At 42.1% G+C, this 17449-nt stretch overlaps 1 protein-coding gene across 1 annotated transcript in view; it reads right to left on the bottom strand.

Annotated features, from left to right (window-relative positions):
* The window catches only part of COLGALT1 (collagen beta(1-O)galactosyltransferase 1), an 82317-nt gene that overhangs the window by 16167 nt on the left and 48701 nt on the right, over positions 1-17449 (bottom strand). The window contains exon 9 of the mRNA XM_089651763.1: positions 2415-2547. Within this exon, the coding sequence (XP_089507889.1) occupies positions 2415-2547 (133 nt within the window). The remainder of the gene's footprint in view (positions 1-2414; positions 2548-17449) is intronic.

Raw genomic sequence — 17449 nt, 5'->3', positions numbered from 1 at the left:
CCTCAAGTCGTTTGGAGTATGATGCTACAAGCTTGGCACACCTATTTTTGGGCAATTTCTCCCATTCTTCTTTGCAGTACCTCTCAAGCTCCATCAGGTTTGATGGGGAGCATCAGTGCACAGACATTTTCAGATCTCTCCAGAGATGTTGATTTGGGTTCAAGTCTAGGCTCTGGCTGGGCCACTCCAGGACATTCACAGAGTTGACTCATAGCCATTCCTTTGTTATGTGAGCTGTGTGCTTAGGGTTGTTGTCCTTTATTGCTCTGGAACAGATTTTCATCAAGGATATCTCTGTACATTGCTGCATTCATTTTTCCTACGATCCTGACTAGTCTCCCAGTTCCTGGAAAAACATCCCCACAGCATGATGCTGCCACCACCATGCTTCACTGTAGGGATGGCATTGGCCAGGTGGGGAGCGTTGCCTGGTTTCCTCCAGAAATGACGTTTGGCATTCAGGCCAGAGTTCAATCTTTGTTTCATCAGACCAGAGAGTTTTGTTTCTCATGGTCTGAAAGCCCCTCACAGGTGCCTTTTGGCAAACTCCAAGCAGGCTGCCATTTGCTTTTTACTGAAGAGTGGCTTCCGTCTGGCCACTCTACCATACAGGCCTGATTGGTGGAGTGCTGCAGAGATGGTTGTTCTTCTGGAAGGTTCTCCTCTCTCTAAAGAAAAATGCTGTAGATCTTTCAGAATGACCATCGGATGCTTGGTTACCTCCCTGGCTAAGGCCCTTCTCCCTCGATCGCTCATTTTGGCCGGGCAGCCCGCTCTAGGAAGATTCCCAGTGGTTCCAAACTTCTTCCATTTACGGATGATGGAGGCCACTGTGCTCATTGGGACCTTAAATGCTGCAGAAATTTTTCTGTACCCTTCCCCAGATCTGTGCCTTGACACAATCCTGTCTCGGAGGTTTTCGGACAATTCCTTGGACTTCATGGCTTGGTTTGTGCTCTGACATGCACTGTTAACTGTAGGACCTTATATAGACAGGTTTATGCCTTTCCTAATCATGTCCAATCAACTGAATTTCCCACTGGTGGACTCCAATCAAGTTGTGGAAACATCTCAAGGATGATCAGTGGAAACAGGATGCACCAGAGCTCAATTTTGAGTGTCATGGCAAAGGCTGTGAATACTTATATACATGTGGTTTTTTTTCTTCGTTTTTCTATTTTTAATAAATTGCAAATATTTCAAAACTAACTTCTTTCACATTGTCAATATGGGGTATTGGTTGTAGAATGTTGAGGGAAAAAATGAATGTAATCAATTTTGGAATAAGGCTGTAAAAGTTAAGTACTGTGAATACTTTCTGGATGCACTGTAGCTTCATTTCCCCACACCGCTTTCTGAAAAGCTCAGACAAGCTGTATCATTTCTGCACTTTGAATAGCTGTAGAGAAGACATGGTTGCAGATAATCAAGTACAACTTATGTGGGAGCATTTATTTAATCTCTGTGTATCATGTGAGACCGTCACTTTGCTGCATACATGTAAGGTTTTACAACCAATTTAAACAAAAATTCTGATTCACTATATTATTACTTAATTGTGCAGTTTAAAGGATAGTTCACCTTTTCAAAAAATAAATAAATAAATAAAGCACCTTTTTTCAGGTAAAAAAAAAAGTGCATTTATTAGTTTTTTTATTGGGAGCCTGTAAAGCATTGCACCCATGATCAGCAGATCGTATGTGATATGCAGGCCTCTTGCAGACTCTGTGTGTAAGCCGGTTGCTCCTACAAGCAGTTACACACTGACAGGAAGCCTGTGATAATTCATTCAGAGCTACAACCTCTAGATCCAGCATACTGTCTCCCAGCTCCTCAAAGTGCATAGCAAAGTTAAAGCAGAACTCTGGGTAAAAAACGTCTTTACATATCCTTGTTACTGATTTCCTACCTTCACTGAATATGTCATCCATATCTTCTGGTTCATTCAGTAGTTGTTCTGAAATAGCCTATTCATTTTCAAATCAAACTGTAATTTCACTTAGATTTCCTGTTTGTAAGACCAGTGGCTGCTATGCCTCCTATTCCCCCAACCACTGGTCTTGGTACACGCCTTCTGTAGTTCTTTTTCCAAGAAGCAGTAATGTAATTCATGTACAGGCCTAGTATACCCGCTCACATTCACAATTCCCTGTGGTTGATGGGAAATGTAGTTTCCTTTCATTGCAAAGAGAGAGGAGAGGATATGATGCGATCCCTGACATTATACTTTCTCCTTGACAGAGCAGATGCTGTTACCTTTTGAATTACAGAGGTGAGGTCATGAAAATTCAGTTAGACTTTTCTCCTAAATGGTAACGATTTTCAAAATGTTACTAACCATTTAGTGTAGGGGGTGTACTAATGGGTGATTTTTTTTGCCTATCCCAGGGTCCTTTTTTAAAGATTCACCTCACCTCCTTCCAGATGTTGTAGTGACTGAGGAAACAGCCCATCTCTCCTCGTGTCAGGGGACGGCCATGATAAGGATCCTTATATCCAGGGAGCATCTTTATACCCAGAGCTGTCACCTGAGAATCATTCAATGACCTAGATAAACAGAGATATGGATATATCAAACAGATTCTAACACAGTCCTCCTAGTAATCTTTATAGAGCAGAAATTGTTCACCAAGAGTATTCATACTTTAAGGGTAAGTTCACCCTTGGAACATGTTACACCTTCCACACGTATTTAGGGAGGTATGGGGCTGACAGCGTACTGAGAGTCTACAGGAGCCTGGCATTGCACCTGTGATCTACTGATCACGGGTGCAATGCTTTATAGGCTCCAGTGTAGAAAAAAAAAAATTTAAATTTTTTACTGCCAAAAAAGATGTGCATTTATTTATTTTTTTTAAACAAAAAGTGACCTTAACCTTTAAGTGCCGGTTCACATATATGCAGATTGGATGTGGTTTGAACCGCATCCAATCCACATGACATGTGAAACATTCCTTCTTATGGTGCCTGTTCACATATGTTTGGTGCACTGGCAGTGCGGATTGAAAAGGAGTGCTGTCCAATTTCTGAGCAGTGCACTCCAGTTCATGTGCGGATTACAGGCTATTGACTTCCATGGGAACCGTTTCTAAACCGCATGTTTTTTTAACAGGATAAAATCCTGACCTGAACCTAAATCTGGAATATAAAGTTCAGTTTTGGGCAGCAATTCACAAAAAGAACATTGGGGAACTGGAGAAAATACAGAGAAGGGAAACCAAACTGATACGAGGCATGGAGGAGCTCAGCTATGAGGAAAGATTAGAGGAACTGAATTTATTCTCTTTTGAGAAGAGGAGATGAAGGGGGGATATGATCACCATGTATAATACATAAGGGGGGATATGATCAACATGTATAATACATAAGGGGGGATATGATCATCATGTATAATACATAAGGGGGGATATGATCATCATGTATAATACATAAGGGGGGATATGATCTCCATGTATAATACATAAGGGGGGATATGATCTCCATGTATAATACATAAGGGGGGATATGATCTCCATGTATAATACATAAGGGGGGATATGATCTCCATGTATAATACATAAGGGGGGATATGATCTCCATGTATAATACATAAGGGGGGATATGATCTCCATGTATAATACATAAGGGGGGATATGATCTCCATGTATAATACATAAGGGGAGATATGATCTCCATGTATAATACATAAGGGGGGATATGATCTCCATGTATAATACATAAGGGGAGATATGATCTCCATGTATAATACATAAGGGGGGATATGATCTCCATGTATAATACATAAGGGGGGATATGATCTCCATGTATAATACATAAGGGGGGATATGATCACCATGTATAATACATAAGGGGGATATGATCTCCATGTATAATACATAAGGGGGGATATGATCACCATGTATAATACATAAGGGGGGATATGATCTCCATGTATAATACATAAGGGGGGATATGATCTCCATGTATAATACATAAGGGGGGATATGATCTCCATGTATAATACATAAGGGGGGATATGATCTCCATGTATAATACATAAGGGGGGATATGATCAATATGTATAATACATAAGGGGGGATATGATCAACATGTATAATACATAAGGGGGGATATGATCTCCATGTATAATACATAAGGGGGGATATGATCTCCATGTATAATACATAAGGGGGGATATGATCTCCATGTATAATACATAAGGGGGGATATGATCTCCATGTATAATACATAAGGGGGGATATGATCACCATGTATAATACATAAGGGGGGATATGATCTCCATGTATAATACATAAGGGGGGATATGATCAACATGTATAAATACATCAGTAGTTCATATAGTGAACTCGGTGTGGAGTTATTCACCCTGAGGTCATCACAGAGGACAAGGGGGCACTCTTTACATCTGGAGGAAAAGAAATGTAATCTCCAAACACGGAAAGGTTTGTTCACAGTGAGAGCTGTGAAAATGTGGAATAGACTCCCTCAAGAGTTGGTTCTGGCCAGCTCAGTGGATTGCTTCAAAAAAGTCCTGGATTCTTTCTTAGATACACAGAATATAACTGGATATAACATTTATAGGTAAAGTTGATCCAGGGAATATCCGATTGCCTCTCGGGGGATCAGGAAGGAATTTTTTTCCCTGCAGGAGCAAATTAGATCCCGCTTTGCTGGGTTTTTTTGCCTTCCTCTGGATCAACTGTGGATATAGGATTATAACTTTTTTTTTTTTAATGGTTGAACTGGATGGACTTTTGTCTTTTTTCAGCCAAACTAACTATGAACCAAACCTGTGCCACTGAGGGAGAATGCCGTTATATTCAAACCTAACCAATATTCTAATCATTAGATTATTAACCATCGCCATGATCAATACGGGTTGGCAATGAATGTTTTTGTTCCCTTCACAACTATTTATCACTTTGAATCTAGATTTTCTGTATCGTCGAGCTTGAAATCAAAGTGGAGAAATTAAACATGACATGGGAATAACATTGTAGGTAACTGGTTCTCCATTTCATGTTGATAGAATGAAAGAGCAAAAGATCCATTCCAGGTGAGTGCTGAATCTGCATAACCCCTCCACAGACACGCAGATGCTGGCCCGATCCGTGATCACAGATGCAATGGAAAAACAGAATGTTTGACCGCACAAACAGCAATGTGGTGGATGAAATCCTTTATTGGAATCCATTACATGCAATATGATAAGAACATGACAGCTCCAAGACAGGACAGAGGAGCAGTAGACGCATTTCACATGAACACGTGCTTAGTTATTAGTCATTGAGTAATGACTAAGCACGTGTTGGTGTGAAACGCATCTACTGCTCCTCTGTCCTGTCTTGGAGCTGTCATGTTCTTATCATATTGCATGTAAAGGATTCCAATAAAGGATTTCATCCACCACATTGCTGTTTGTGCGGCCAACCATTGTTTTTCCATTGCATGTTTTGATGGAACAAAGAGAAAAAAAACAAACAAAAAAAAAAGGTTAAGAAAAAATCTCAACAGTGGTAGCTAGCTTGTGTTTTTGTGATTTGCAGTAAGTAAATATGCTAAAATCCATATTTTCTTACTTACATTGCCCCAATCCCATCGATCCCCCAATGGCGCTCCTGGCCCCTCCCTCCTGCCAGAGTGCACCCTGAACAAGCAGCTTGCTATGGGGGCACCTAAGCAAGCTCACTCCTGAGCCGCTGCTCTGCGTATACATTCACACACAGAGCTTCGGCTTGGTCTCGCACCCCCTCACTCCTCACTGGGTGCAGTCTCAGCCAATGAGGAGAGAGAGTCCTTGGTGAGCCGAGACTCTCGTGTACATTGCTGGATAGCAATGGGGCTCAGCTAAGTATTAGGGGGGGATGGGAGGATGCTGCACACAGAAGGTTTTTTACCTTAATGCATAGAAAGCATGAAAGTAAATAAAAAGCCTGAGCCTCTACATCCACTTTAATGTATCAGTACTCAAAGAAGAGGTGGGCAGTGGGCAGTTTTAATACCTGAATTTAAAACAAATATCAGCTCTGGAATCTGCTCACTGCCAATCACAAGGTAGGGGGGCTCGAAAAGGTGATTGTCTTCAGAAGTGGCAATAAAGAGAATACATACACATGACTTACCGCAAAGTTAGGCAGCCCATAGATTGGTTAAAAAAAAATAAAAAATGAACAGATTTCACCATCCACACATTCAAGGTGGATGGGGGAACCCACCATGCTGAGATACTGTATTCTGACAGAGGAGAGACCTCCCTGCCATCAGAATAAAGTGATCAGCGTTGCATGCTATAGTCTGCAGCACTGATTGAGCAGGGAAAACCAGACAGGGCAGTTGTACCAAAACTGGACCCGTAGACAGACCTTTGTACGGCCACAGTGCCCATACATGGGCCAAAATTCAGCCAGTTTCTTGTTGAACTGGGCACATTTCGATCCATGTATGTCTGGCTTTAAAAGAAGACCTTCTTCTGGTGCAAAAGGATGCTTTATATATTAGTTGTGGCTCATATCAGTCCGGGTCTAACAATCTCAAGAAGGGCATCAAACATGGACACCTTCATACAGGTATGATGAAAAAACTTCTGGGAACACACTTGCAACTCATTGTAAAGAGTATGGAAATACACCTTGAAAATTCTCTGAGACTATGGGATGCGCCCAATATCAGCATAACACCCTATTTTTCTGCTGGGCCATTCTTCCGATGATCATCTTGAGTTGGACAAAGCCAAGTGTCAAATAGATCAAAGAGAATCCATCTAGAATTCACAAAAATGCCAGCTATCACAGCACAACCTAACCACGCCTCATAGCAGATAATATCTGCCCCCCATCACTTCCCCCCTACTAGAAAAACAACACTTTCTTGTGCACTTCTTGATGTTATTTCAACACTTGAAAAACACAAGTTGTATCAAAAACACATTGAAAGCGCTATAGGTGCTTTAATGAGCATTGCTTCATTCTTCATAATCAAAACGTGTGTGAACGAGTCCAAAGAGGAGAATTTCCAAAGACTGCCTGAATGCGAATGGGGTAGGGGATGAATGGATTGGGGATAGGGAGTTCAGATGATGGGAGGGTCTCTAGAATTGTGCTGAAGGGGAGCATGGGAGGAGATGATGAGGACTCCAGAGAGCAGGAGGTCTTGGGAGGAGTGGACATAGCAGGGAGACATAGCTGGGAGACATAGCTGGGAGACATAGCTGGGAGACATAGCCGACAACAGAGTTGGGACGGTTGTGTATGTCGTTAGTATTCTGTATGCTGAACAAGTGGAAGCCAGTGGAGGGATTGGTAGAGAGGGGCTTTTATATAGTAGATGCCCATTAAAAAACAAACCAAAAAAAAAAACAACACACCTGCTTTTACATAGCTGGGCAATTTACATCAAAACATAGCTGGCAGCTCTCATAGAAGAGATAATGGGAATTGCTAACAGCATAAAAGCACTCAAAGTCAGACCTCCCTCTTTTCATACAGGTCCTATGAGAATTGAAAATAGATCTAATTTGCACATAGATTAAATTCATTCATGCACACAAATGATTAGCATAGCAATCTGTTCATGTGTGTGGACTGATTTCATTGCTGAAGCCAATTTTTCAGAATGTATGCTTGCATGGAGAGTGTGCGGCATTCAAGCTTCTTTGGGAATTGTGTCATTTCCCACCTATGGTTTTCTCACTTGAAACGGAAAGGTTTAGAACCAAGGGTGGTAGATAGATGCGGTTGAAAGCTGATGGAAAGAAGCCACAATACAAAATATTGAACTCACTTTTTTGTGTTTCTGTTTGTTCCTAAACTCGGCACTAATATAAAACAGTCTTGCAAGTATCAGCACCACCGTACCACCAAAGGATTGGAGTGTGCTCCACCAATAGGAAGTCCGGGCCATCACATGACCAGAGAGAAGAAACTGCCCCCCCTGCTCCCCAGGGAATGAGTACAGTAGGTTTACACCGATATGGGTACCAGTATCAGTGCTGATACTAATCCTATGCAAGAGTACTCATGCAAATGCTCCAATACCTAAAACCAATACCTTTGCGGTGCGATTTGAGCCCATACAAAAGGAATGGGCTAAAATCGCACCACAAAGAATCATATGTGATTTGAACTGAAATTGCACTACTTTAGCTGAAGTAGCAGTGCGATTCCTGTCTGAATCACATGCCGTTTCCCTGTGGGTGCAGTGCAATTTGCAGTGCGATTTGAGCCATAAAACATGAATGGCTCAAATTGTATCACAAGTGGCACTTCACCCACAGGGAAACGGCATGTGATTCAGACAGGAATCGCACTGCTACTTCAGCTAAAGTAGTGCAATTTCAGTTCAAATCACGTGATTCTTTGCAATGCGATTTGAGCCCATTAATTTTCTAGTTATCAGTAATGGCATGTACTTGAGCACAAGTATCAGTTATAATGGCCGCGATGGCACCTCCGTTTTTGCGTGTCTTGACGTCATGTTCCCTAATGCGTTTCGTCACTTCCGGAAGTGCCGCGGCGGCGATTTTAACTACTGGAAAATGTGGTTTCCATGCCCTATTGTTGCAAGGCTGGTTTTGTTTGCCACAGAGCTGATATTTAATATCCCCAATGTAAGTCATTTAATACATTTATCCCTATACTTGGAAATCTATTTATGAGTCTCCATTGCTTTATGAGGAATATGGAGGATGGGCTCCTGAAGTGAAGGAAAACTTGGAAGTAATACTTTACCAGAGTTATCGTGATAAGTTTATGAATACTACCAGAGGGTAATGGTATTTAATATCACTATTTTGAGTGTTCGCGGAGTGTTCACAATATGAATTGAAGTGTTTACTGAGTGTTCACCATAAGTATTGAAGTGTTTACTTTAAGATTGAATTTTGTTCACTTTTTTTTGTTGAAGTTTTAAAAATTATATAAATTTTGGTTATTTATTTATCTAAAATATTTTTTTTTTCTTGCCTAATCACTAGTAATGACAGCTGAGTGGTTTGGATTGTTGCACGGATTTATTTTGCACGTTTTACTGTTATCTGTTATTGTGGAAGATAATGCACTATATGAGTGTTCTTTTTTTCGAGGTATCACGGGATTGAAATAGGATTGGAATCCTTCCTACTGGACTTATTTGTATTTGCTTTGGGTGGATTTTTGATTTGGACTTGAATTGGACTTTTTTATATTATATTTTTATATTTTATAGTATGTTTTGTTTACTTTATAAGTATTTTATTTTGGGAATATTTGATTAGATAATAGTTAGATTAGTCACTTGGTATGGTGAAAGAAAGGTTACATTTTATTATTTCATCCAAAGGTGCCACCCCCCCCCCCCCCCATGCTCCTTCATCCAGAGTGGAGGCACTCTAATACAGGAGGTGTTTTACTGACCAGATTACAAGATCAAAAGAGAGGAAAAAAAAAAAAAAGAATGCAGTCACCAAATCTAATGATTGATAAGCTGCCATATATTGCATTTTTGGCTTGGGGTTTAAAACCGCTTTATGTACTTTGAGTTACAATGCCAGCTGTAAAAAAGACAATTGTTGATCTTCATACTGGACCCATAATGACAAAATCACAAAATCAAAAACTACTGAAACAAGAGGATCAGCATGACAGCAAGGAATCAAGGTCAGTACCGGCAGCCTCCATATTTCCCTGCAGGCAGATTTTTTTAAGCGCGTGGTCATTCTTCGATGCATCCTTGAATCTAATATTAGTGGGGCATTACGGCTGTATAGGATTCCGATAAATCAAACTCACTGTACGCAGTCACAGCAAATTACATGCCATGACACATATGGACGATATTGGGAAGGTGGTGGACCGGCTCCTCAGAAATACTCTGAAAGCTGAACTATGAACCATAAAAAGCCACTTCCCCAGAGAAGCTGAACAGATGGAGATCTGGAAGATGCACACTTGGAAGAGCTCAGCACAGCTGGACATAAGCAGAGCAAGACTTCCCAGCTGGAGCCAGTCACTGCCATGGGAAGTTATAAGGAAACAAATATGAGAACATCTACATAAAATCTGTGGTGAGGACAGAGTTTCCTGGCCGAGGTCCAGAACAACTTGTGCTGAGGGAATGCGGCAAAGAAGCTTCAAGAACACTAAGAAGGAAAGCAGGAACCTGGCTGGTCTCTCTTTCCTAGGACAATAACTCAGAACTCTGCTCTGCCAGGTCCCCAAATCCAAATTCATTATCAGCTGCAGCAATTGTCAATGTCAAGTAGAATTCAAAGTCCAATCAGTGCATCCTGGGAGCTGAACTTGTCAGGCCCTTTTTTAGGGTTGTGTTCCACCAAGAACCATAAAAAAATTTATTTTTTGTTTTAGAACCAAGAGCCATAGTACTCTATGCCAAAAGTAGGAGGAAAAAAAAGGAGAAAAAAAAAAAAAGCAAGCCTGCCACCACCCACACTTCTCAGAGACTTTGGAGTAACCTATGGTAGAGAATACACTCCCCATTTACCATTGCTGGGAGGTTAGCGTGGGAATAGTTTTTTTTTTGTTTTAGAAAAACCCTCTAGTATGAAAGAAACACTATTAAGGCAGAATTTGAACACTACTAAGGTAATCAAGAATTTTTTATGAACAAGCCACTTTAACCTCTTCCCGTCCAGCCCATGTCGATAAACAGCCGGAAAGGAGCGCTGCCGATGCGGGTAGACGTTTCTAAACATCCCCCTGCATCCATTGCCTGTACGCGCTCCTTGGGAGGACACAGCGGAACACAGATCACTGTACGGGACCTCTGAGATCGCTGATTGGCCAGTCAGTGATCAATTGAACAGTAGTAAACAAGATGTCACTTCCTGACATCATTGCTTACTACTTTTGAAATCTGTGAATGATCACAGAGGTCACATGGTACAAGGCTATTCACAACAGCCTTGTACCATGTGACAAGCTGTGACCAATCACTGCTCGCACAGTATTTCTCAATGGTTGCAAGAATGCAGCCAGAGAGAAGGAGAAATTATTGCTTTCACAGCCTTTATAGGTGTAAAAGCAATCAGTGTCAAAAAAGAAAAACATAAAATCTTCATCACCCCCCACAAGTAGCACAGTGTCACTATGGTGACACTGTACTGCTAGGGTGACAGTATGTTAAAAAAAAAAACAAATAATATAAAAAAAATAAAAATGTAGCAAAATGTTGTGAAAAATTATAAAATTTTTGGTTATAAATCAATTTGGGTTATTTTTTAGGTCCCACAATATTACTGCAAAGGCCTAGGAAATGCAAAATTTCAGTAAAAAAAAAAACACACTAAAGTGAACTTTAGGGCAAATAAACGCAATAGATTACCCACATTTTTTGTAAAATATACATATAATATTGTGCTGAGTAAATAGATACCCAACATGCCAAACCTTAAATTTGTGTGTGCCTATGAAATAGTGACAAACTTCAGTACCCCATTTTTTCTATAGGTGACGCTTCAAAAGCCCCTATAGGTCATCAGTTTAGTGTTACGAAGGAGGTCTTGTACTGGAATTGGTGCTTGGTGATATGAAACGTGTATTGCAATCAACGGTTTCATGCGTAGGCGCCCCGATGTGTGCATTTACGTTCGTAGATATGAGGGTGTGGGGGAGGCCTCAAAAATTTTTTTTGGGGGGGGAATGTTATGTGCTTGTGTGTAACTGTATTTTTTTGCAATACAAAAAATTTTTTTACTTAACCTTTTTCATCACATAGGGGACAAGTCCCCTATGTGATGATTTTTTAAGTGACAGGTTCTCCTCTGGCCACCATTCAATGTATTGCAATGCAGACCACATTGCAACACATTGCTTCTCGGCTTGCTAGCCGGAGCCCTTCTTTCTGTGACCAGGAAGGTGATGTCTGCGGTGGTTCCGGGGCTGTGCGAGCGATCAGGTAGCAGCGCAGCCGCCTGACTGCTTCCACCTTACAGGCAGGAGAACATGCAAACTCCTGATAGGTACCGTGATGGTTGGGATTCAAACCGACAACCTATAGGCGGGAATGCTAACCACTTAGCCACTGTGCTGCCATAAAGGCAAAAAAAAAAAAAACCGGGACAGAAAGGTCACTCCAAATTAGTTTCTTGTGAGAGCCAAATATTCTCACAATAGTAAGCAAAAAGCCTTAATGGACTTTCAGGGAACGGTTTTCAGAATCATTACACAATCACCCATCTCCTCTCAAGAGTGTAAACACATCAAGATCTGTGGACTTTGCAAACAAACTTCCTAAGTGTGAGCACTCGCTAGAGGAATTGCTGTGGTGCCAAAGCTGAACAAAAACACAACAAAATAATCCAAAAAAAGTGTTCTCAAAAAGGAAATCTAGATTTCTGTTCTGAAATACGGCATTACCTCATTCAACGCTAACATTTCAAAGCAAGTAAGGAACGCCCTCACTACTTCTATCTTAGATTTTACTGTGGAAAAAGCCTCGGACCCCGTCCTTCTACTTCAATTACCATTCCACTTGGCTTCAGGCCTGGAAGGGTCAGCAGGCCCTCAAATGAACTTCTCATTCATTCCAAGGCCTACTGGTGAATGGAACTACAGTCTGTACTGCATGCACCTGGCCTCATTCAAAGCACTGTTCTTTGTCTGCAGTTCATACAGGTTTGATGCATGCAAAAAATTCAAAACAAAAATGTATATTTCTTTAGTCAATGGACCCCACTCACACGTGTGACTACGTGGCAGCAAATGCACCAAGGATATAACTACAGGTCTGGAAAACACAGAGATAAAGTTAGAACACTGCTATTATTTCTGGCAGGTTATCACATGCTTTGGCTTCCTCTCTGTACATGTTAATAATTATACTAAAGACAAAATCGATGGTTTCAAGTATTTAAACTTAAAGCATTACTCTAACCAAAACTAAAAAAATGTTGATAGAATGAGAAGAGTTATAACCTCTTCCAGGGTTTTATTGTGGTGTTTCTTAATTGAAGGGATTTATGTTCCTTTCCTGCCCTACAGACTCCAATAGTGATGGAAAATAGACAGTTGTTACTGACACAGTTGTCTTCATTAAGAAGTTTCCCAACAACCCCACCAGCAAACCCGCCCCGCAGGCCAGAGTACTTGGTGTCATTCTGGACTCCAACCTATCCTTCCAGCCCCAAGTCCAAGCTCGTGCAGACTCCACCTCCGCAACATCGCCAAAATCCGCACGTTCCTAACCCCAGAAACCACTAAACAGCTCATCCACTCCCTCATCATATCACGACTCGATTACTGCAACACCCTCCTCACTGGCCTGCCTTGCCGCTGGCAATCCCCGCTTCAGTCGATCCTGAATACGGCAGCCAGACTCATTCACCTTTCCAACCGCTCCATCTCCGCCACCCCCCTCTGCCAATCCCTCCACTGGCTTCCGATTGCGCAACGGATCAAATTCAAAATCCTAACACTGACGTACAAAGCCGTCCACCATACTGCCCCGAACTACATCACTGACCTAATATCCAAGCACCACCCAGCACGCACACTCCACTCCTCACAAGACCTCCTTCTCTCTAGTTCCCTGGTCTCCTCCTCCCATGCCCGCCTCCAGGACTTCTCCAGGGTGTCACCCATCCTCTGGAACTCCCTGCCCCAACCCATCAGATTATCACCTACTCTCCTCTCCTTTAGGCGCACCCTGAAAACCCATCTCTTCAGGGAAGCCTACCCCACCCCCTGCTAACTTGCCGACCTCCTCCACTCTTCCTACCACTCCATCCCCCACAGCTATCTCCTCCTGTGCCACCATTCCCTCCCTCCTGGATTGTAAGCTTGAAAGAGCAGGGCCCTCAATCCCCTCATGTTTTGCATTGTATTGGTATTGTTCACATGTTCTGTCCCCCTTTGTAATGTACAGCGCTGAGCAAACTATCGGCGCTTTATAAATACTGTATAATAATAATAATAATAATAACTTCCTGTCAGTGATAGGAAATCCCACCCGAGAGACAGTTATCACCAGTTCACGTATCCTTGTTGAAGATATTTCTGTCCTAGAGACATCACAGTTCTACTATTTTACAGTTGTCATCTGTACAAAATTTCCTCATTGGTTGATTTGGTTCTGGAGATACCACAGTAGTGCAAAATCTCACTTTTTGACAGATGTCACCAGAACAGTGGTGGAGATTAGATGTTCCCCCTCAACTTCTATTTCAGTGACAGGTACTAGTCCTTCTGCCACTATCAAAAACAAGGAAAATATGTTTTTTTTACTCATTGTAAAATCGTTTTCTTGGAGTTCACTAAGGGCCACAGGACATCTTTCACCTTCAGGTTATACTGCAAGATGATTAGACAAAAAAAAAACCCTGTAAGCCAGCCCAGGATAACCCCTCCTAATACCAGCATGCCTCAGTTTTACAGCAAAGCAGTACCAAGAGCATGATTATAAAACACAAATGGGTGGAACCTGTTTTCCCCAATGGAATTTTGACTTGCATGTACATTCCATATATTGGAGTAAAATAAAGGACACAGAGCTTGTATTCATAGACCATGGGTTATATGTAGGCTACCGTCAGATGACTGGACACTGACAAAGAAACTTCCTACGACTGCCCCTAATGTAAGCTGGTATAACCTCACTGTGGGGTTTGGGAATCATGAACAAATTGGAGTAAAACCCCTTGCATACATTCTACCTCAGGAACTTGGTGCAGAAGACCCAAGAGAGCTACTTGAAGACCTTCTAACCCGTGTAAAAGAAGGATGGAGGTGTTCAAGTGTCCACACAAACACCCCAACCCCAGTCTGGAAAGTGAGGATGTACCTTCAAACAGATTTGTCTGAAGATTTGGCAGACTTTGAGCCCCAAACCATGTTGGAGGACTGGGAGCCAAGCCTAATAGGTCTAAACACTGATGGCACAGGTGTGAAGAAATGAAAGGGGCATTTCTTAATGTATTGTGAGGGAGAGACTTTGCCGTCTGTTCCTTAGGCTTTGTCCACTGAGGAAGATGGGTATTCTTGCCCAAAGCAGATCCGAAGAGGCATTGTTCCATGAAAGCAGTGTGGATCAAGCACTTCTTAGAAGCAGGTTCTGTAATACAGTCCTTTAACAAATGTCCTCTCCAGACAGGAAATCTAAGTCCACAACTGTAAAGACACAACCAATTGATCCAAACGTTCTATAACCAAAGGACCAACCACAACAGTCTCAAGATCTCTAATAAGGGATTTTAACTAGTCAGCCAAGGTTTGGCAAGTCAAGATCACAGCCAAAATGGGGTGAAGAGCGGGGCTTGCCAGCAAGAATAGCAAAACCCCCCCAAAAAATAGCCCTATGGCTCTAAAGAACCCAAGACTGGAAATACTCCTGGTAGAAGCAACAGGATGAGCCTCACAATTCAGAGAGATGAATTTCAGTGAAAGTAGAACAGTCTCTAAATTTGCAAACAATGGCAGAAGTCTGACTCCTCAGTGGCAAGCTTATCAGGCAAACATTGGTGCAGCTCAGAATCAGACAGTCTCAGCGGCTGATGGTTCAGAGGCTGTAGGTAGAATCGATATAAAATCTATGGGATAAGGCGTGGGAGCATGCCTGTGGTCAGCAAATAACTAGGTCATTTGGGATAAAGGATTGCATGATTGTAGTAAAAACCTTACCCAAGAGGGCAGGAGAACCAGCCATACCGAAAAGCAGCTAAGGAAGTTCCCTATGACAGGAGACCAGGATTTAAGGCTGTGGAAGTTGCCCACATCAGTAGGCATGCTGCAAGCAACACTGAAGCGGTTAGTAGAGTGTGAGCTTAGGGCACCCGGTACAATGGTATTGTTCCTCCCAGTACCCCTTGGTGTCCAGCAACCCATATAATTGAATACACTCAGTGCTTGGCACAGTGAGTCTTCAGAGACGTTGCAAGCACTGAGGCAATGCCACCAGCTCTGGACCCAGAAATTGTTCTGCAGCTAACTGTTTACCAAAATGTAATCTGAAAAGCACTGTACATGGAACCCAGGCTATACCTGCAACACCAAACCAGCAGGTCCAGATGTGGGGCTCCAAAAGCCAGGATGAGGACAGTTGCGTTGCAGAGCTGCAATTGAGAGACAAGCGCTAGCAGCAGTGTAAAGAATATTCTACATTAAAAAAAAAGTTGCGATTAATAAAAGCTAGCAAAAAATAGGTTAGTCTTTTGCACTGCAGAGCTGAAGAAAAGATGGCCACCTTCTTGCTAGCAAAAAAACAGACATACTGGTAGTAGAAAAGACTGGCTGGAATTATCCTGGACTGGCCTACAGGTATGTTTGCCAGTGTGCAATCCTCCTGTAGGCGGAAGTATAACGTGAAAGTGAGATTTCATGTGTCCTTCAGCCCGGGTTCACACTGATGCGGTCCGGAATTTGCAGTGTTTTCTGTACGAGTTCTTCACCGCATCAGAATCGCACCACATTCATGCAAACCACTGCGGGTGTGTATGTTAAGTTAACAACACTCCGAAATCGGTCCGCAAAATGCGGTGCGATGTGCAGAATCGGATCCTATAGGTGTGAATACCCATGCGATCTGATTCTAGTGCGGGGTAAAAAAAAAAAAAAAAGGTCCTGCAACTTTTTAGTGCGAGTGCGGTGCGACTTGAGCCATACAAAATGTATGGCTCCAATCATACGACACACAAATCGCATGTGATTTGCACAGGAATGCGGTGCGGTTCCTGTGCGAATCACGTGCGATATACTGCACCGCATATATGTGAACCCAGCCTCAATGGACAAGAAAAAAAAAAAACAACATTTTGACCTAAGTATCATTATAACAGACACAGGTTAGGTCATGAAATATTCCAGACATGATTTGCAGCACAAAGGAAGCCAAACTCTTTGTTGAGCTCAAAAGCAGAGCAGGCAAAACAGAGGATCAGCCCGAAACATTCAAAATAATATTCCGAAAAATTCAGGCAATGGAAAGAAGCAGCTCCAAGTATAGGCAGGTACAGTTAAGCTTTTCTGTCCTTCCCCGAATTCTGAGAGAAGATCAGTTCCAGCTGCAAGGACACAGAATTCAATGGTCTGTACAGATTTCCTATTGTTACATCTGTGAACCAGAATCTCCGTGTCCTGAAGATACCATGCAGAATCCTACACAACTATTAATAACGCATAGATAAAATGTGCCATTCATTTCCTCCATTTCTGAGGACTGCTATACCCTGAATACCAATTGTAGCTGGAAAGCCACATATTATACTCACCCTGGCTGACCTGTAGTGTTTAAGGAACTATGAGCCAGGGAAAAGTCTACTGTGCTGCCATCTTTGTCACATTCCAGAAGCCTTGAGAAAGTCACTTCTGGTCCTGACAACTGGTTACGTGACGCAACTGTGGATTGAGATAGCGATGAAAGATGGCGCACACTACTGAGCTCCCAGATCCTCGGACACTTCTTCCTCACTCGCTAAAATAGGTGATACGAGGACTGAAAAAGGGACATCAGCAAACCCAGCACA

Source organism: Staurois parvus, unplaced genomic scaffold (genome assembly GCF_062004578.1).
Source record: "Staurois parvus isolate SC_StPar_1 unplaced genomic scaffold, SC_StPar_1.0 ptg000662l, whole genome shotgun sequence".
NCBI classification, from domain to species: Eukaryota; Metazoa; Chordata; class Amphibia; order Anura; family Ranidae; genus Staurois; species Staurois parvus.
The sequence above is the reverse complement of the archived record's forward strand: the minus strand, read 5'-3'. Positions and strand labels throughout refer to the sequence as shown.